Source organism: Harmonia axyridis, chromosome 2 (genome assembly GCF_914767665.1).
Source record: "Harmonia axyridis chromosome 2, icHarAxyr1.1, whole genome shotgun sequence".
Lineage (NCBI taxonomy): Eukaryota > Metazoa > Arthropoda > Insecta > Coleoptera > Coccinellidae > Harmonia > Harmonia axyridis.
In genome coordinates this window covers 1,862,670-1,883,830 of record NC_059502.1, presented here as the reverse complement: position 1 = coordinate 1,883,830, position 21,161 = coordinate 1,862,670, and the positions used below count along the sequence as shown (strand labels likewise).

Genomic DNA, 21,161 nt, shown 5'->3' with positions numbered 1-21,161 from the left:
TTTTTGTTTTGTATCAATATATTAAAACTTCTTTGTTTTGAAGTATTTGAAAGAGAGATTAATAACAGGCACTTACCAATAACACTAACAAGAAAAAAAATATACAACCTCAACAGTATTTCAATTATACATAATAATAAAATTCCAAAATATAAATCCGTTATTATAATAAAATTCAACGAATATAAAATGACAATAATAAAATATAACAAAAAAATAAAACCTTTGAAATGTTAGAATCTATTGAGTAAATACTAATTAAGTATATTTTTCCTATCTTTACAGCTCAAAATTGTATAAATAGACAAATAGCTTTGTAATGAAAAATAATGTTAATTTTCAACATTGTTAGCTTATTTTTGCGATGTAGCGTATAATTTTTGATTTTCTCAAGGTAAAATTCGTAACAATATATAAATATGTGCTGTCACAACATTCGCAGATTCTTGTCAGTGTACGGATTCGTTATGTAGGATCTGAAAATAAAATTCAATCAGTGCAAGAAATATCCTTAATTTTTTGTCAGATTTATAAGTGTTTGTTTGAAAAAAAAAATGGTAAAATAGTGGTAATAGTAAATTAAACACAATCAGTTATAAGAAGTTGCATTGAAATATATAAACTTTTGGTAGATTATGAATAAGAAAAATATGTAAAGAGGCAAAAATTAAAACAGAAAAATATACTGAATGACATTTCTCACTGTCTTTGGATTCTTTCTTGATTGAATTTTTTCAATTATTTCTCTCCTATAAATAATATTTTGAACTAATTATTAATTGATATTAATTCTTTGTCATTCGGTACATGTTTAAATTTGTTAATATTTCGAACTTTGTTCCGATAATCTACATTTTCTCAAAAAGTTAATAAGCATTTCTAACTTTCTAAAATATTATTTGAAAGCATAAAATGAATACACTCTTTTTATTATCAAAAACGAAAGACCAACATGGAACACCCCTTACCATAGTTTATTCGCTCAAGACAGGAAGCATGGACCCATAAGAAGAAAAAATATGAATGTGTAATTCGACACAGATAAGCATATCAGAATTTTCAAAAGCCCTTTCAATTTAATCAAAATATTCGGTACTTACAATTCTATGTTGTGTATGGTAGATGTTGGACAATTGTCATTCACTTTGACGTGGCAGTGCTTGTGACACTTCATTTGACAATCTCTACACTCATATCCTTGCTTGCCTATCCTCCTTGCTATGCTTTTCAAGCACACTTGACATGTTGTGCTTCTGCAAAATACATTGAACTAAATAAATTTTGGAATAATTCATTCATATGAACTATTTTATGATGGGTTAAGAAATTTCCAGTTACGTCATGTGAAAAACCGACTAGACTTAAGCTAGAAAGCATTATTTTCAGATAATTTCAACTCACCCTGATAAGTGTTTAGCGATGAAGGTGTGGTCGTTGAATATGTGCAGTTTAACACCCTTTTTCCTCCATTTTGATTTTTGTGCCAGAGAAAGAGGTACTAAGTAGTGCTTCTTGATTCCATTCTCCATCGTTTCGAGTACAAGAGTACTAGCTTCATTTACGTAGGTCCTACCCGAGGCAGTACTTAGGCCTGAGGCTTCTGAAAGACTAGATCTCCTCGAAGATTCTTCAAGAGATCTGTGGCCAGGTATGTTCAATTGGTATCCTACATAAAGGACATTTGTTCTCTTTAATATTATGTCAACTGCATTCATAAATCATCAGTTCAATTTTAAAATAGTACAAAACTGTTCAAAGAGCTTTTTAAAAAAGTGTAGGAGATATTTAGAAAATTTTTAAAACTTAAAACTCCCAACAAAATAAACCCCGCCCCTCTGAGGGCTGGGACCGCCCAATTCCCCACCGTTATTTATATAAATGTGGACGTAGCGCACCCTGTAGATAGAAGTACTCACCATCGTTTCTACTCCTATCAGCAGAAATTGACCGATTCAGGGAATCATCCCTTCCAACGTCATTCTCAGGCCCTGCCGACTTTGATCGATTTTTCGACTTTCCTAACCTACGTTTTATTGTTCCGAAGAAGTCCCTCCTCTTTTTCGCCCTTCCTCTGAACTCTTGCGGAGGAGGTTCATCGGTGACTGCGAATGGACCACCTTTCACAGGAGACCTATCACCTCTCTGATAAGAAAAAAAGAAACATTTTCCATAGTTGCAAATCAGTTGAGAAAATATTGAAAGAATAATAAAAAAAATCAAGCTCAAACCTCTGATTTCTCAGTTTCAGCACTAGTGTTAGCATCAGTAGTATCAAGCGTAGAATCACTCAAAATTTTTCCGTTAGAGGCGTTACCATTGGTGTAAACTCCGCTGTCTTCAGAAGTTTTAGGTTTTACCTCCAGTTCCTGCTCATCGATTATTTCTTCCTCTCTCTCACCAATTTCTTTCCAAACTCCATCGACTAGTTCGACCTAAGGGTTAGTGAGAATACAAAACAAACTAATCAAACAACTGCACTTCTTGTTAGATTTCAATGTTAGGTATTTAAAAAAAAAAAACATAGTAGTAGGAGGTGTGAGATAAAGAAAAACTTACTTTGACTATCCTTTGTGATGGTTGCTGAAATGAGAGATAATTAATAAGGGAAGAATTAAATTTTGAACAATTTCAGTGATAACAGAGACTGATAAAGTAAAATTTTAGCGATAATTATAGTTCTTTGATGTAAGTAAAGGATTCTGCAATAGTTAAGTTATAATGGCAACACTGTATATTATTTTTTGACATTTCTTATGTCATTTATGTTTAGTAGGTTATGGTATTCAATTAATAAATAATGTCGTCCATGAATTCTTAAATTTCTCTCAGTATTTACAAATGAGCACAGATTTTGACAAAACAATTCAACAATTTGTAGACGTTGTTGAAGAGTGTATTTTCCCAATAATTAAATGACCTAACCTACTGAACACAAATGACAGAAGAACTGTCAAAGAATAATACACAGTGTTGCCATTTTGAATTGTATTATTTCAATAGAAAACCTTCATCGCATATGTATATACTGTTGCAACACAGGAAAAAATATAATCTTAGTTACCTTTTGTATACTATGGATAATTATTGTATTGTTTTCTGTGCTATTCAGTCCATGATCTCTGTGTGCTAAGGAATCATTCAGATTACCGTTCGTCAAATTTTCTGAAAAAAGAAAAAAAAACTAATCATCTATTCAAGATTTTTCCAAAAACCTTTGGTAGTTTTATAAAAAAATATATAATAAAAATATATTTTTTTTTATTGTGATTAAAATTTTTTCTAATACATACCGTTATGCCTAAACGAATGATTACTACTGCTTGTGTTCAAGTTTCTAGGTATGGTCGGATTTGGTATAGTCTCCTTAATTTTGTAAGGCCTGCTATTTTCTAAGAAAGGTATGTCTGCTCCTTCTATAAACATAAACTGCAAATAAAACGATCACGACTTAGAAATGGCATGAAAAAGTTTTTAAAGGTAGACACACAAAAAATGTTTTCACCTACCTCTACTGTAAGTGTTCCTGTTATTGGATCGCTTTCATATGGACGGCCTTGAAGTGAAATTATCTGTCTTTGGGCGGGATTGATCAGGAGCTCTTCCACACCTACAATACCAACGCCCAAGAACCTGTGTGGATTCTCTGCATGATCATATACTTCGAACAGAATTTCTGAAGTATTATTGGTAACGTCTCTGAAAAAAAAAAGATTTGATATCACGTAAATATGGCTTGTTGACTCATCTAGAAGGTTTTCCAATAAGAGGTTTCATTTTGAATACCCCGCCCTCTATGAGGTGTCACTTTTGTAGCTGTCATCTTTTGACATTTGGTTTGCTACGTGCCACACAAGCAATAAAACCATAGCAATTTTGCAAGAAAAGTTTCTCGGACCTGTTATTTCTTGAAGAGGTGATCAATGTTTTTTTTTCAATATCATAATGAAACCACTTATTGTAAAACCTTTCACCAAGCCAGCAGATCTATCCAACTGAAGGATATGCCTAATCCGTAGATCTATCTAGATTTGCAGACAAATTTGGTAAGTTTGTTTCAACTTACAATAAAAAGTGTTCATCCCAGCTAGGTGAGTCTGTACTCTTTTGTACAGATGTTTGGTTTTTCTGTGATGGTTCATCCATTTCAATCACACAGAATGGATCTCTGCACCCTTGTGGTCCACCTAGTTGAGCTGCTCGGACAACTTTGACCAACAGCCTTCTACTGCTTGGGCTGACCATTGGCGAATCTGGCGTTACATGATTTGGCGTCGATGTGTATGCTTTGTTCTGTAATGCAGAAACCTATGAGAAACCTACTTCTATACCCAATTGATTTTTTAATTTTTTTTTTAATTAGAGATTGTAGATAGAATAAAACTATGTCTCACCATGCTGTCATAATGTACAGGTAGAAATTGTTGTCCAGTAGGCATTTCGACATGTCTGATCAATTTTGGACATTGTGGATATTGCGCTAAATTCAAATGAACTTCAGTGTTCCTCAATGCGTTTACAAATATATCTCTGAAAAAGAAAATTTTATTTTAGCTTCGATTTTCTCTTTCTATTAATTTCTTCAACTAACTTTTTAACTTAAAAGAAAAATACTGAGACTAAATAGGGTAAGTTTGAAGGCCATTGACATTCAACAAGTTTGTAACTTCTTCTCAAAACAGAGCATGAAATGAACCTATTACTTACGAAATGACCTCTTGTAGGTGATTCTCGTCCAAGCTATTCTTGATGTTACCCACCGGGGCCAGAGCCACCTTGATTTCGGGCCATCCATCGCATTTGACGTCTGTCTGCAGTTTCTCAGTCACACAAAAAATGTTCAGTCTAGCCCTGAACCTATTCACGTTTATCCTGAAGTGAGAAGTTTCGATTTTTTCGTCTTTCTGTCGTAGGCTTTTCAATTGGAATGCAGGAGTTGCTTCACAGTCGCAAGTTATAGTCTGCAATAGAAGATATTTTTGCAATAAACTGTCTGGACGAAAAACATTCTAGAAATTGGTAAAAATGACCGATTCAACACTTGAAACCGAAACCTGGGTGCCCAAGATCAAGAACGTGGAACGGGTTGATTGTTCCGTTCGTGATGATCCCGACTTCCCCATTTGGAAGCTTAAATGTGCATGGATCTTCGCTACAACGGATTCTGTACAGAGATCTAAAGCTGCACCGCTATAAAATTCATTTGGTGCAAGAATTGAAACCCAATTCACAGGTTTCAGTTCATAAACCAATCAATTGAGCGCTTACAAACGTTTACCAACAATTTGTTTTCGGATGAAGCTCATATTCACCTTACATTTCTTATAAAAATTGGTAATTTTTGTTGTTTATTAGAGCCAACATGTCTGGGAGGTGGGAACGTAAGCTTCATCTGTCTATTTTTAATACTATGATATATTAACTGATTTTTTTAAATATTTTCGGAAACACAATCTGTTTGTAAATTGGTTTCGTTGTTAATACTGATAGACCATAAAGCGTTGGCAGTACTTTATTGCGCGAGCTTGACAAATCAATCTTGTTTACGTTTGTTATCGATTTCGCTCTAAATCAAAACTTCTTGAAAACTTCTAGTACGAATCACGAATAAATATCCAATGCATAATAACCTGACGAACTATTCGAACGGAAATGCATAACGTTGAATGTAAATATCAATGAGAACTGTCAGAATTAAACGGTCATTATAAAAACCATTCATGTTAAGAGTATAATTGAAAACTTCGGTTTCGTGCATAGATGTTACACGCCCATTCTTAGGAAAATGCAACAATAAGTTTCCACAATTATCAGCGATAATGACTCCCCAGGTGATGACTTCATAGATAAAACGTAAACATCGTAAAAACACCATGAAACGATAGTTTATTTTGGCTGGTTAGTGAATAGAAACTCTATGATCTAACCGCTGCTTTAAAATTCGCATAAAGATCGATTTAATCACTGAAATTTCTCAACAGACTACTTGACAGTACAAAACATTTATATTATTCTATTTATATTTACATTCTCATAGATTAAACGATATAAATTGATCAGCCAAAAAAAAATGTTATTGAAAATACAAAAAAAAGCTATAAAAACTCGAATAATTCTTATTTATTAACCATTGATGGGAAACAAATTGGTTTGAGCGAACTTACGATGACGTCAATTTGAGATAAACCTGTATCATTTGCTTTTTTGTTCTTTCGCGTTAAATGTTTTGCTGTGAATGTCAACATTATTTATAATAACATATGCGAGGTATTTTGAGAGTTAAGACAAAATCATTTTTAGGAAATCCCTTCATGTAAAATAATAATAAAGGGTGTTTTTTTGAAGCTACAGAACTTTAAATTTCAATAAAACAACGATGGATTATTCGATTGACATAAATTTTATTTATCCGCAAGATAATCTTGTGGCATTACATTTCAAATTTGATTTCTGGCATATGACCGCCACGGCTGGCTCGGATGTAGTCCAATCTGGACGTCCAATTTTCGATGACTCTTTCTAACATTTGTGGCCGTATATCGGCAATAACAAGGCAAATGTTGTCTTCCAAATGGTCAAGGGTTTGTGGCTTATCCGCATAGACCAATGACTTTACATAGCACCACAGAAAGTAGTCTAGCGGTGTTAAATCACAAGATCTTGGAGGCCAATTCACAGGTCCAAAACGTGAAATTAGGCGGTCACCAAACGTGTCTTTCAATAAATCGATTGTGGCACGAGCTGTGTGGCATGTTGCGCCGTCTTGTTGGAACCACAGCTCTTGGACATCATGGTTGTTCAATTCAGGAATGAAAAAGTTAGTAATCATGGCTCTATACCGATCACCATTGACTGTAACGTTCTAGCCATCATCGTTTTTGAAGAAGTACGGACCAATGATTCCACCAGCTCATAAAGCGCACCAAACAGTCAGTGTGTCTGGATGTAACGGTGTTTCGACAAACACTTGAGGATTAGCTTCACTCCAAATGCGGCAGTTTTGTTTGTTGACGTAGCCATTCAACCAGAAGTGCGCTTCATCGCTAAACAAAATAAAATGGAGGTAGTGCGCGATACGTATTCCGCGTGAGTCTACTCAATATGAATTGCCAAACCAAACTGAGAATAAATCACTTGACAGCTATTAAATCGGTCGCCATCTTGAACAGTAATGACAACTTAAAGTTATATATGTATACCTCAAAAAAAAAACACCCGTTATAATATACAATAGTTCTGTTTTCTCCGAGGGTACAATTGGCGCATGAATGAGCAAGAGCTCAAAAACTTCCGAATTCGCGTTAGTGCTTTCCTCGATTTTTCCGTCATATTAATCATGATGTAGATATTTCGGTCGATAGCATTTCCTCATCTATTACGAAATCGTATGCCGTGCCTGTCGGTGCTATTAAATTTCCCAATTCCATTGAAACCATGATCGAAACAAAGATACAATATTTCCCGTGGGAAGTACAAAGGTTTCATCACAAATGAAAACAAACACACGCCATTAATATCGGATAATTGGAGATAAAATATACTATCGTTCCTGTTTAAACAGAGTGAGTGACATAGGAAGGAAAACGCCATTTCAGTTATTTTTAGCGCGTTTCGGAGATTCTGAAAACATTTTTTCAATTCTTCTTCAATTTTTCTCAGTATTCACAAATGAGCACTGATTTGGATAAAAAATTTCTAAAAGTTGCTGAAGCGTGTATCTTTCCATGATCAAACGACAACCTATTGAACACAAATGACATGAGAAATGTAAAAAAATAATACAGTGTTGCCGTTATAACCATTTATATAAATTGTGTTATTGCTAGTGGAAAACCCTATTCCACTTTGAGAGCAGTATGAAAGCTTTTTATTGAATAACCATCTGGCATATATCTTTTTTTACATACATAGCATAACTAACAACTAACTCTAGAACATGATGGTATGCACAATTATATTTTATTGAGCAATACCTAAAAACAGTTCTGTGGTTCACAATTTCGAAGTTTTCAACAAAAAAACTATGTCAGTTAGTATTGTAGAGAAAACACTAGTAATTGTTGTTTGATCAAAAAAATTCGCATTTCTTTACAATAAAATTTTCCATAAAGTAAACCGCTGAAATTTGTTGAAGCGCCACTGTAGGATTTGACCGTTAGAAAAATATCCAGGAAGTTGATTCTTATCGCTGCATATTTGGCAATCGCACATTTCAGAGAGATATAACGCAATGAAATACTGAAACAATTTATAATTATATAATAACTATGTAAAAAAAAACATTTAGTTATTCAGAATGTTGACTGCAAAAAAATCGTCAGTGATTTCCTGAAAGGAAAAGTGTTTCATAAAAAACATACTCCTTAAATATATTAAAACAACACCTTGACACAAAAAATGAAAAAGCAAGTTCTCAATATTGTTCTATAAGTTACATTTTTTCTTTTTAATTAATGCCATTTCAAAAAACTGTAGATTTTTTTGAATGAGTTGGGATATTTTGGGAGATACAAGAAAATTGACTAATAGTTTTAAATTTTTTCAACAAAACCGACTTTTCGAAATGCTTGCAATTGATTAATTCGAGCTATTGAGTTACTTATTTTGGTAATAAAAAAATAATTTGTCTAATTGAAGTGTGGTGTTCATCAACTATCATTGGAATTTGTCTGGTATGAAAAGGAATAGCACAAGTAATTTTTTTCCAATTATGTGAGCTCCTTGGATTGGTAACAGAAAGTACAAAGTCCAAAATTATACACAAGGCGAAAAGCAACACATGTCATTAAGTTCTAAATAGATATTACAATCATTGGCGTAGCAAGAGAAGGGGTAATATAGTATATGTAGAAAGTCAACTTTTTGATCAAATATGTTGCAAAATTTGTCGATAATTCTACGTAATATTGAATATTGGCAAAAATGAACCAAATTTTTGACAATCTCTGGTCGGAACACAAGGTATCAGCTATTTTTTTTTTAGTACTCAATGATCGACAAAAACCTAATTTTTTGAATGCAAAATGAACTTACCACATCATCTTTAGAATCACATTCAGCAAATACGTTTCCTATAGTAGGTGGGTTTGTTTCTGGTAGTATTCTGATCAGTTCCACAGTGATACCTTGCTGAAAAAAAAATAGTTTTCATTTACTAACAAAAGAAAAGAAAATAGTTTTTTTAATTAGAATGATATTACTTAATGGAAAGACGTTAGAAAAGTACTGACGTAAAGTCAAGATCTGCAGAGTCCTCAATGTAATAAACATAGATAGAGTGAGCATATTATGTCATTTTCAGTAAGCAAATTTTGTCCCCAACATGAACTATCAAATTTGACAAGAAGCGCGCAGAAATGGAAACATATCAGTGATACGATATTTCACTTAATTCGCGAGTTTCTCCATAAAGAACGCACTTCTTGTGTCCCATAGTGAATCAAAGTTTCGTATTAATTCAAAATATATTGAAATAAATACCTAAATATATCAGAAATTCAGAAAAGAAACTTCAAGCGCGCCAAACGACGTGAAACAACCGATGACACTAGGAGAGCAATAGTTGCCAAACCTTCGATTTCAGTAGGTAGATACAGGAAAAAATAAATATTCTGCTTATTATAAATTCGACAATTAGGAAAAATATCGGATTCCAAATATTCAAATTTGCAGATTTAATCGGGAATCATTCAAATAAATATAATTTCATTCAATATAATATACATTCGTAACGATATAGTAAAATTGTGGATTTGAAAATATATCACAATCCCACAACGTAATCTAACCATGTTGGGGACATGTGAAAATTGCGTATACTCCCTCTATCTATGCTTATTACTCTATGATTAATAGAGCCATAGACTCGGCCATAGATTAGAGGTCCGCTCTTGACTTTTTGTATTGGACGACTTGGGTTCGAGTCCAACGTTTTCCAATATTTTTACTATTCGTTTACCCTCTTTTTCGATTACTTGAGATAAAATAGTAAAACATGGTGTAAAATTTGCATTTTTTGTAGGAAATTGGTTGACTTGATCAACTGTATGAACTAAACATCTTGTATAACCCTCATTTAACTCCAACATTCCAACATGAACCGCCTTAACGAATTCAATTTCCTCTAAATTGAAGCCGGTGTCATTCAACCATTGTACATCTACCTCTAGACAATTACAAAGTGAGCTACCGCAAAGTTCAGGGACGCGCGGCGTATTTTCAGTGACGCCAGTGCCGCCCGTGCCAGCGGGTTCGACTTTTTCCACCTGCAGGGCCTACTCTCTGACACATCGTGAACGTCACTCTCTCGAACGGGTTTTATAAATAAAGCGAAAGCATTAGGAGCAGAGCGAAATGAATTCGCGATGATCTCATCAGTTACATCACACTCGAAACGACCGATGTTCTTTCGTTCACTCACGGATCGAGATTTAATGCTGAAACCAGATATCGACTCTGAAAAAAAAAAAAGTCGAATATTTTAGACGAAGATTTATGGTTTCCGCATGATTTGGAAATTTGTGGCTCCGTCAGCGTTGATTTTTGGAGATTTGGATGGAAAAATACGCTGTGAAGATGGAATATTCAATGTGAAGGATCAAATTCGATTCACTTTTTCGAGAATCCAAAAAAAAAACTGAAAACCGTCGATATTTCCTTCCATTTTTGAGATAATATAAAAGCAAAAACTGCTTGATCATCTAACTTTTTTCTAAACGTCGAAAAAATGCTCCAGGGAAAGAAATTTGACTAATAAAATGTGATCGCTGAGGTTGTCACATCAAACAGCAAAGTTCGTCGCAAAAAAACGCCTAGTTCTATGTCGAATCATACTCTGTGCGACGAATTTCCCTCTGGATTCAATACGCTCTATTAGTGTGACGTCACACACCGCCATTTTTGGTTCTCCTGTCAGTGTTCGGAATCTAAACAAATAAATTGTCATTCAAATTAGTACGGTGTCGTTGAAGGAATTGGCTTATTTTCATAAATAAGAGTATTTGAGGAACGATTTCAGTATTAATTGATAGACAGAAGGAACGAGGTTGATACCAGTAAGTTTGAATCCTGTATCATTCCCCAGATTTTGTAAAAAGCCGTGTTTATTAGTTGAACTTCAAGTTCGAACTTACTGGCATTTATCTAGTTTCTTCTGTCTATCAATTAATAGTAAAATCGTTCCTTAAAAAATCTTATTCATCAAAATAAGCCAATTTCTTCAACGACAACGTACTTATTTGAATGACAATTTGTTTGTTTGGATTCCGAACACTGACAGGAGAACTAAAATGGCGGTGTGTGACGTCATCACTAATAGAGCGTATTCCATTATGGTCTTGCAGAGTTCGTCGTGATAAAACGCCTTATTATGAAATTCTATGATTCGGCATAACATGTCTAAGACGTTTTTTCGCGACATTCCTTTTGAATGTGACAATTTTAAATTTTGTAGAGTGCCCTCGGGAAAATCGCCTTGGCGTTATAATGCAAAAGCGAATCATAGAGTTATAAACTTTGAGGCGTTTCTTTCCAACGAACTTTTCATCTAGATAGCTTTCACATTTCGATTTCTCGAAATGTAAATAAAAAATGTTTTTGAGAGAGAAATTCTCATTGAACATATTTCGTTTTATATCTTCATATCTCTTCATCAGTAATTAATTTATATGATCATATATTATCCACAATTAACCTATAAAAATCTTTCACGTGGCCCCAAAGAAAAAAGTCTAAAGGTGTTAAATCACAAGATCTAGGTGGCCAATAATTGTAATCATCTCATCGGGAAATTATACGCCCAGAAAACTTTTTTATTAAAATTACGATTGTTTTGTTTCTCGTGTGGCACGTTTCGATTTTTTTTGTTATTTGCAATGCCACGATGCAAAAAAATGCATTATTTTCAAAAAAATTATGAATTTCAATGAAAATGAAGATTTCATACGAAATAGACAAATTTAAATTTTCCTGGCATTATTTTCAGTGGTATCTGAGGTGAAACAATGAGCATTTGTGTGAATTTACAACGTTTTAAATATTTATGGTCGACGTTCTCGCTTAAATATACCGATTGTAATCAGGGGAAATGATATATCGGATGTTGAATAGCCATGAGATTTATTATACGAAGTGAAATGTGCAGCAATTACAGATTGAGGCGCAATAAACAGGCTTTTGAGAGTAGGCCTTGGGCTTCCACCTGAAAGGTTACATGGTACAGCGGTTACCTAACGATCTGTAGTTATTTTTTTTTAGACAGACAGAAAAAAGTTTTACAATGCACAATGGTTTTCTTTTTGAACTCCCATTTCCTGATCTTATTTGGTTACGATGTTTGTACTTTACTTTTTCGTCTTAGTTTTTTTATATTGATATTTATATGATATGATTATTTTCTATATGTGTTGAAATACAGGGCGTGAGGGGTGATTCTGCCTGAAACAATTATGACAGTTTCCCCTATAATGTTCGTAAGTGTTTTTTTTCGAGGTATATAACTTTAAGTTGGCATTACTGTTCAAGATGGCGACCGATTTAACAGCTGTCAAGTGATTTATTCTCAGTTTGGTTTGGCAATTCATCATGAATAGACTCACGCCTGAACAACGCTTGCAAATAGTGCAATTTTATTTAGAAAATAATGGTTCTGTGCGGAATACGTTTCGCGCACTACGTCCATTTTATTTTGTTTAGCGATGAAGCGCACTTCTGGTTGAATGGCTACGTCAACAAACAAAACTGCCGCATTTGGAGTGAAGCTAATCCTCAAGTGTATGTCGAAACACCGTTACATCCAGAAAAACTGACTGTTTGGTGCGCTTTATGGGCTGGTGGAATCATTGGTCCGTACTTCTTCAAAAACGATGATGGCCAGAACGTTACAGTCAATGGTGATCGGTATAAAGCCATGATTACTAACTTTTTCATTCCTGAATTGACAACCATGATGTCCAGGAGCTGTAGTTCCAACAAGAAGGCCGCAACATGTCACACAGCTCGTGCCACAATCGATTTATTGAAAGACACGTTTGGTGACCGCCTAATTTCACGTTTTGGACCTGTGAATTGGCCTCCAAGATCTTGTGATTTAATACCGCTAGGCTACTTTCTGTGAGGCTATGTAAAGTCATTGGTCTATGCCGAGGGCTCGGTCTATGCGGATAAGCGACAAACCCTTGACCATTTGGAAGAAAACATTCGCCGTGTTATTGCCACAAATGTTGGAAAAAGTCATCGAAAATTGGACGTCCAGATTGGACTACATCCGAGGCAACCGTGGCGGTCATATGCCAGAAATCATATTTCAAATGTAATGCCACAAGATTATCTTGCGGATAAATAAAATTCATGTCAATCGAATAATCCATCGTTGTTTTATTGCAATTTAAAGTTCTATAGCTCTAAAAAAACACCCTTTATATTGCCCCAAAGGGATAAGAATAAACCATAGTTTAAAAATGGCAACAGGAAAAAACTGAATTGTGAATGAAAAGTCGAAAACTTTTCGAAAAGCCCCTGTAGCGGTGACATAATTTATCAACACCTTCTCCTTTCTTATTAAAGCAATATTTATCATGGTCATCGTAAGGTCGCCAGAAAGTGAATCACTTCTTTTAATATTAATCATGACGTTTTAACTCAATTTTCAGTATAGAGGTACGATCTTAATTCAAGTCCAATTCCTTTTAATGATCTTCACACAATCAACCAAGAATGCCAGGATATCTATTTCGTTGTCATCGTCTAGAATACATAATTATTCAAGGGGACAACAAAAAATTCAAATATGCTGAAGATATCGCTGGAATTTATAAATAACAGTGATGTAATGTAGATACCAGCTGGATACTGCTCTATTTCGTTGTCGATTAAAATTCGTTTTTATATTACAACGGAAAAAAATGCTTCTAACATTAACAAGAAACGGCTTCGATCCATTATTTTTTTTTACTTCGATAACTGACTTTTCGTATCAATTTTCAATCCAGAATTTTTTAGCGTAATTCCCTGTTGAACAATTCACCACGAAGAGAAGCATTAGATATAATTATAATTAGATTAATTGAAGGATAAAGAAGATATAAATGACAATATGTCAACATGCAATATTTTACAAATGTATAATTTCCATTACGATAAGCTATCACCTATTATATACTATCAATTAGAGGGAATTTTTATTGTTGGGACGTTTCATCTAAAAATAAACCATTAGAAAGGAAATGTGCTCTTTCGTGTATTTTGTGGTAAAATAATAACATATATGTATGTATATTTTACTCCATTTAGCTAGAAATGAAAAGCATTTATTGTTTTTTTTTACTTTTATTTTTCAGAGTACGTTCGAGAATAAATTGGTTAGATTCATTGAAATAAACATTGCGATATCTTAATAATGGAAAAAAAACCATCTGATACAACTGAAATCCATCGGAAAATTACATATTTGAGTTTTTAAAAAAAATTTGTATGGGCATAAAACTCTCGATAAAACTTATCTATACAATGAGAATATCCACCATCCAAGCTTCTACACCGGAAAATAATCAAATTTTTCTGATTTTTCTGGGCGAGTCTTAAAGTTGTACAGGGTGGACAAATAAGCGAGGTAAGCGGCTATATCTCAGGATCCATTCATCGTAGAGACTTGCGGTAAAAAATTTTACCACTGTACCAGTGTACAAGCATAGTATAATCCTTATACTATGGTACAAGAAAACACACTGGAAATTGTTTTGAAGTTCATACCTCTACCGCAAGGGGGCGTAATAGCTACCGTCGAGTAGAAAAAGGAATTTTACTCGAAAATGTTTCATATGAAATTGAAGAAAAAATATCATCACTGTGATCCTTGGAAAATTCTTCATCTTTTTGAATTGTCACTTTCGATTTTACGACATCAAATAAGGGTAGGTGAAAGGGAGAAATCTGACTGATTGAAATGCCTGTAACTTCAGTTTGGCTCAACATTTTTGAGCAAATCAGATCTCGTCTGAAAGATAATATCTTGTTTATTGAGAACAAAATATACTCATGACAAATTTGTTTTTGCTGCTGTCGATAGGGGGCGCTAAGTCAAAAGTTCATTGTTTTGTTCATTTTACTCCGAAATTTCAAATGTAATGATAGGATTTTCTTAACAGAAACAGAAATTCCATCAAATTCGCATGAAAAAACTTGAAAAGTCGCAAAGCGATACTTTCAGGCGGTTTGAAGTTATGACCGAAATAAGATATTCTTCAACTGATGCACTGCGAAAAACCAAATTGTGTCTTTAAGTTCTGACAGAAACAGAAATCCCATCAAATTTGTATGAAAAAACCAAAAAGTCGCAAAGCGATAGCTTCAGGCGTTCAGAAGTTATGGCCGAAAGAAGACAAAATTTAGTTTTTCAGTGCATCAGTTGAAGAATATCTTCTTTCGGCCATAACTCCAGAACGCCTGAAGCTATCGCTTTGCGACCTTTCGGTTTTTTCATACAAATTTGATGGGATTTCTGTTTCTGTCAGAACTTAAAGACAGAATTTGGTTTTTCGCAGTGCATCAGTTGAAGAATATCTCCTTTCGGCCATTACTTCAGAACGCCTGAAACTATCGCTTTGCGACCTTCAGGTTTTTGCATGCAAATTTGATGGAATTTCTGTTTCTGTTAAGAAAATCCTATCATTACATTTGAAATTTCGGAGTAAAATGAACAAAACAATGACCTTCTGACTTAGCGCGCCCTATCGAAAGCAGCAAAAACAAATTTATCATGAGTATATTTTGTCCTCAATCAACAATATATTATCTTTCAGACGAGATCTAATTTGCTCAAAAATGTTGAGCCAAACTGAAGTTACAGGCATTTCAATCAGTCAGATTTCTCCCTTTCACCTACCCTTATTTGATGTCGTAAAATCGAAAGTGACAATTCAGTGAAAAATTACATGAACACGAATTCAAAGAACTACATAATTCGTCAGTACTTTTCGTTTTTTTCTAACCTTTTAGTTATTTAACTTTGCACAACCCAACAGTGCATTATTGGCCTCAAAAACAAAAAACCACAAAATATACTCACATCCAGAGCCGCCTTCTTCATATACTCGTTCAACGACCTAATCCAACAATCCAACAACTCAGCCACGACCACGTGATCGTTGTACAACCACTGAAAAACATCGTTAACCCACAAAACACAAAGATTGTCCGGTCCTGTGCACTGAGGCGCGGCTAAAAACTTGACCGGCTTCCTCAACTCCGGCCCTGGACTGGCCCTCGTCAGCCTCTTCCTCACAGGTGGTGTGGGCGGCACGTAGCTTCCTCTGGGGCTAGAAGAAGCCTTGGAGGAGACGCTCCTCGTCACCGACACCGTCTTCTTGGCCTCTGCACCTTCAGAAACCGGCGTCGTGGTGGTGGTTTCAACCCTTCGTTCTTCTAGCTTGTTGGACACTTTGGCGTAGACGAATTTGCCAAGCCAGAGGACGAAGAGGGCTGCCAGGATCCAGCCGAAAACGAACATGGCCAGCGTGTCCATGGTGGTGTCTCCGTGGGAGTCGAAGGTGCAAATCAGGTCCTCAACAACCTCGGCTAGATCCAAAGACATCGTTCGTACATGTTAGACCGATCTGTACTAACCTGCAAAACGGCTTTGGGTAAACATTGCTACTGAAATAGAGGGCAGGTACATTTTAGAAGGAGTAAGGATTAGGTTAAAAATAGCTTCTCCCAGATCTCTCTACGTCGCTTTATTTTTGGACCGTTCTAGTTCTTCGACTCGCCGGTTTGGGTGAAATATGAGGACCAAGGTGTGTACAGGGCGTTTGCGTTTAGGTACTCACGCTAGTTTAGCCCTTTTTTTTAAGCTGGTGTACGCTCTATCCTCTTATTTTGCATAACCCTCGTAAGCAAGTGAATTATTTTTGATTTTGAGTACCTATACAAAAGAAATAGCGCTGCAGAATACGCTCTATTAGTGATGACGTCACACACTGCCATTTTAGTTCTCCTGTCAGTGTTCGGAATCCAAACAAACAAATTGTCATTCAAATTAGTACGTTGTCGTTGAAGAAATTGGCTTATTTTGATAAATAAGATTATTTAAGGAACGATTTCACTATTAATTGATAGACAGAAGGAACGAAATTAATGCCAGTAAGTTCGAACTTGAAGTTCAACTAATAAACACGGCTTTTTACAAAATCTGGGGAATGATACAGGATTCAAACTTACTGGTATTAACCTTGTTCCTTCTGACTATCAATTAATACTGAAATCGTTCCTCAAATACTCTTATTTATGAAAATGAGCCAATTCCTTCAACGGCACCGTACTAATTTGAATGACAATTTATTTGTTTGGATTCCGAACACTGACAGGATAATTAAAATGGCGGTGTGGGATGTCATCACTAATAGAGCGTATTCATAAAACTGTACGAAATTAGCATGAGATAATCCAAAGTCAATTTATTTGTTTGGATTCCGAACACTGACAGGAGAATCAAAAATGGCGGTGTGTGACGTCACACTAATAGAGCGTATTGGTGAGGCTAAAAGTTGGTATCCTTTAGAAGTAGAAAAAAGATAACCATTAAAAGGTACTAATGATAATCGCTCATTTCATCACCATGTCAGTTATTTGTAATTTTGAACCGGTAATGGCCTCAAACGATAAAGTTCGACTCAATGAAGACGAATCCTTCCCCAAATTCAATTTTGTCCGTTTGTAAACAGGGTAACTCCTAAACGGAAAGACCTAGAAGCTTGAAATTTTTAGAGCAAATTCGTATCGGTAATGCCGCTGTTTGATTCGTTATTGGGCAATATCTGGCTAGGGGTTCCGTAAATATGACCATTCAAAATGATGTGCTTCCTTTAATTTCAAAACTGCTTATTCGAGCCTGATAAAAATTTGCATTTCATCATTTGTAGTATAATTTTTACTTAAGGTAGATTAGAAAAAGTTGTGTGGCGAAACGGCTGAACAGGTTAGTGGTTAGTTCGAAACCCTGGTAATTGCACCTGTCATAAGTAGCGTGTCAGTCGGTGCAGGTGTTTTCCTAGTGGGGAGTTTTACATGTGCCACTTTGTATTCGTTTGTTAACCTTTCAATAAACGACCCTTTATGACAATGTACAGGTGTATTCAAATAAATACTATTTCTTAATTAAAAAAAACAATAAGGGCCTTTCATTTCTAATTCATTTACCCCTTTACCAGCAATTTATTCTTTTTAGTTGATAGAATTTTCAGTTAGAAACAACTAAACTCTGTTGTGGAAATGAGGTTTTAATGAATTTTAAAATTCTATTCATCGTAAACAGAGAGTTTCAAGAAAATGTTATTTAAAAAACTTTACTCAGATCCCTGAGATTTATTCACAATATACTATTTCAACAGAGCTTCGACTGAAAAGCTTTGTAATGGCAATACTTGACCTTTTCATGACTTGCGTTTGAATATTTGATCAGCATATAGGTAGTTGAAAAACATATGTTTTTATGAATAAGTTAAAAGTCAATTTACATTTTTTTTTACTCATATACCAATGTAGAGCAATTTGGATAAAAAATGTCATTAACAATACAAGAAAACTGAAGATTTTTGCGATATATATTTTCTTATCTATTCATATTAATGTTTAAATTGTGCAGTAGAATTCTCGAACTGAAAACCCGCTTTTCGTAGGCAGTGCATTTCCGGATTTATTGATACAATGAGAAATTCACATATTTACCAATGAATGTACTTGAAATACTAGTTCATTTTTCTTTACTTAAATTTTTTATATTATTTAGATTTTTCCAATATTTTAAATGGTAAATTGAATGTAAATACGCACAAAATGTGCGTATTCATAAACTAGGTCAAGTTTTGTTTTCATATCAAAACTTCAATGAAATATTTGTAGGCACTCTAACTAAGAACACACTTGTTTTTTTCAGCATTATAAATCAATAAATCATTAATTCAATAACTGCTCTTAAATTCCAATAACTCCAGAGAAATAGAATAATGATTTTTTTGACCTACCTTTAATAAATCAATAAATTTGAAATCCATTCACATTGAACAAACTCAATGAAATATAATGTATGAAATCACTGTCCGAAACAAGTCCTATTGATTTGAAAAAATGATTTCCTTCCGATATTATAGAACAGATTTCGTAAATATTCTATAAAAACCAAAGATCAATTAACATCTACCTTCCTCTGATTACAAAAAGGTACTGATCGCTCATAGAATTTTGGTCAATAACAATCATAGAATATAAATAATTCAAAGAATATTTATGTCCAAATGAACTACTATAAATGGTACTAATAATTTGTTGCAAGTTGAATTGGATAACATTTTAATGGGGATCATTTCCTCTTCATTAAAATGATTGTATTAATCGAATGTCATTTTGCATTAATTTATTTTCATCGCCTAATAGAACTATCAAAATATGAATTTTCAAAACATAACCTTAATTATGTCAATTTTTTAAAGAGACGAAATTAAATGAAAGTATTTATTCTAATGAATATTCATTACAATTAAATTTTCTTTTTTTTATCAAACAAACTGAACATGTCAGAAATGCGAACAGTGCTCGTTGGTGAGTTTTCCTTTAATAAATTGGAATTTGGAATTCATTTGCTATTGTTATGCAGCTGGTGGAACTGGTTTCATTGGAACACATCTGTGTAAGTTCTTACGTAAAAATGGATATGGAATACAAATTGTTTCAAGAATGCCTAGTCCTATGAGCATATCCTGGAACGATCTCACATCTAAAGGACTTCCAGAAAAAGTTCATGCTGTAGTTAATCTATCGGGTCAAAATGTCTTAGACATGAAACAGAGATGGACTCCTGGATTCAAGCAAAATGTGTATAACTCTAGAATAAATACAAATAAAGCTTTAGCAAATGCTATAATGGATGCTGATCACAAGCCAAAAGTATTTGTAACAATTTCAGGTGGGAAATGCATGAGATATAATTTCATTTTTACTGGATAATCGCTTTCAAGGTGTTGGAATCTATAAACCAGATATCAAAAGAGAATATAATGAATATTCAGATGTGGAAGGATATGACTTTTTGTCAAAAATGTGTTTAGATTGGGAAAAGGCAGCTCGTTTAGAAGAGAATGCTTGTAGGCAAGTCAATATTAGATCTGGTGTGGTTCTGGAAAGAAATGGTGGAATGATTCAACAACTTTACACACCATTCTTTTTTGGATTAGGTGGTCCTGTCATGCCTGGATCGCAATACTTACCATGGATACATATGATGGACCTCTGTAGACTGTTCTTGTTCTGTATTGAAAATGAAAAATTAAATGGGACTCTCAATGGAGTTGCTCCACAAATTATCACTAACTCAGACTTTTCTGAGGTAAGTTATTCTTATTTTCTATTGAACCTGGAATTTATTGCTTATTCATATTTTAGGCCTTTGCCAAAGCAATGAGGAGACCTAATTTCTTCCCAGTACCAGAGATGATGCTTAATATCATGTTGGGAAGAGATAGAGCTAGTATGCTAACTAAAGGACAAAAAGTATTTCCGAAAAGAGTATTAGATAAGGGATTCACTTATAAATTCCCAAATATAGAAGATGCCTGTAAGGAAATAGTTGCAAAACCTTCCAATTGATTTTCTATATATTCAAATGAAAAATTAACATTCATAGTGGAATGTTACCTACTGATTGAATGAAGCTATGTGATAAAAAGATGATTTGTTGTACTTATTGAGATTAATTAAAAGATTTTTGCAATTCATTTTTTTCTTCTCAAAGCTCCTTTACTTCGCAAGATAGTTAACTCAAATTTGGAAGATATTCCAATTTATACTTTTCATCATGTGATATGCTAATTTTGAATGCACATCTGCAGGTTGATAGTTACATAAGATTCCAATTTTGAATATCGTAAGCGAACGCTTATATTCCTTATTTATTTACTTCTTTATTCTTGACCTCTAATACAGTGCAAGTACTAGTGACAAGGCCTATTTAACAATATACATATTACCCTTCAAATGAAAGAAAAAATTTGTTCTGGTAACAATTGATGCCTTATTTGGAATGAACTATCTTGAAATCCCTTAAATAACACAAAAATATGTTCAAATTCGCTCGTTGGAGAAAATCAATTTTTTGGCATGAAAATTTGATAGGAGAA

General features: G+C 34.2%; 2 protein-coding genes across 6 annotated transcripts; one reads left to right on the top strand and one right to left on the bottom strand.

Moving 5' to 3' along the window:
• Positions 1-383: 383 nt before the first annotated feature.
• Positions 384-19,239, bottom strand: LOC123673876. 5 transcript variants are annotated; one of them, XM_045608607.1, is made up of 16 exons: positions 19,014-19,216; positions 16,061-16,617; positions 9,031-9,126; positions 4,705-4,958; positions 4,392-4,527; positions 4,064-4,305; positions 3,507-3,696; positions 3,291-3,426; positions 3,062-3,162; positions 2,557-2,580; positions 2,229-2,432; positions 1,917-2,142; positions 1,402-1,666; positions 1,101-1,253; positions 969-1,002; positions 384-476 (listed from the first exon to the last, which is right to left on the bottom strand). In XM_045608607.1, the coding sequence occupies exons 2-15, from the start codon at positions 16,583-16,585 to the stop codon at positions 975-977; spliced, it is 2,580 nt and encodes an 859-aa protein (XP_045464563.1). In that variant the 5' UTR covers positions 16,586-16,617; positions 19,014-19,216; the 3' UTR covers positions 384-476; positions 969-974. The 5 variants fall into 5 exon arrangements, with proteins under 5 accessions (XP_045464563.1, XP_045464562.1, XP_045464561.1 ...); XM_045608606.1 differs by lacking the exon at positions 969-1,002 and having other exon boundaries at positions 4,064-4,290; positions 19,014-19,239; XM_045608605.1 differs by lacking the exon at positions 969-1,002.
• A 191-nt stretch (positions 19,240-19,430) lies between these two features.
• Positions 19,431-20,755, top strand: LOC123673879 (epimerase family protein SDR39U1). The gene is made up of 4 exons (XM_045608612.1): positions 19,431-19,587; positions 19,643-19,951; positions 20,004-20,371; positions 20,428-20,755. The coding sequence occupies exons 1-4, from the start codon at positions 19,560-19,562 to the stop codon at positions 20,629-20,631; spliced, it is 909 nt and encodes a 302-aa protein (XP_045464568.1). The 5' UTR covers positions 19,431-19,559; the 3' UTR covers positions 20,632-20,755.
• The last annotated feature ends 406 nt before the right edge of the window (positions 20,756-21,161 follow it).

Excerpts from the sequence above, each read along its gene's own strand:
- LOC123673876 (XM_045608605.1), bottom strand. The coding sequence starts at position 16,585 with ATGTCTTTGGATCTAGCCGAGGTTGTTGAGGACCTGATTTGCACCTTC. Across the intron at positions 4,528-4,704 it reads CACCTACAAGAGGTCATTTC|AGATATATTTGTAAACGCAT; the intron begins GTAAGTAATAGG and ends TTTCTTTTTCAG. Across the intron at positions 1,254-1,401 it reads ATCGCTAAACACTTATCAGG|AAGCACAACATGTCAAGTGT; the intron begins GTGAGTTGAAAT and ends TGTATTTTGCAG.
- LOC123673879 (XM_045608612.1), top strand. The coding sequence starts at position 19,560 with ATGTCAGAAATGCGAACAGTGCTCGTTG. Across the intron at positions 19,588-19,642 it reads AATGCGAACAGTGCTCGTTG|CTGGTGGAACTGGTTTCATT; the intron begins GTGAGTTTTCCT and ends ATTGTTATGCAG. Across the intron at positions 19,952-20,003 it reads AGTATTTGTAACAATTTCAG|GTGTTGGAATCTATAAACCA; the intron begins GTGGGAAATGCA and ends ATCGCTTTCAAG.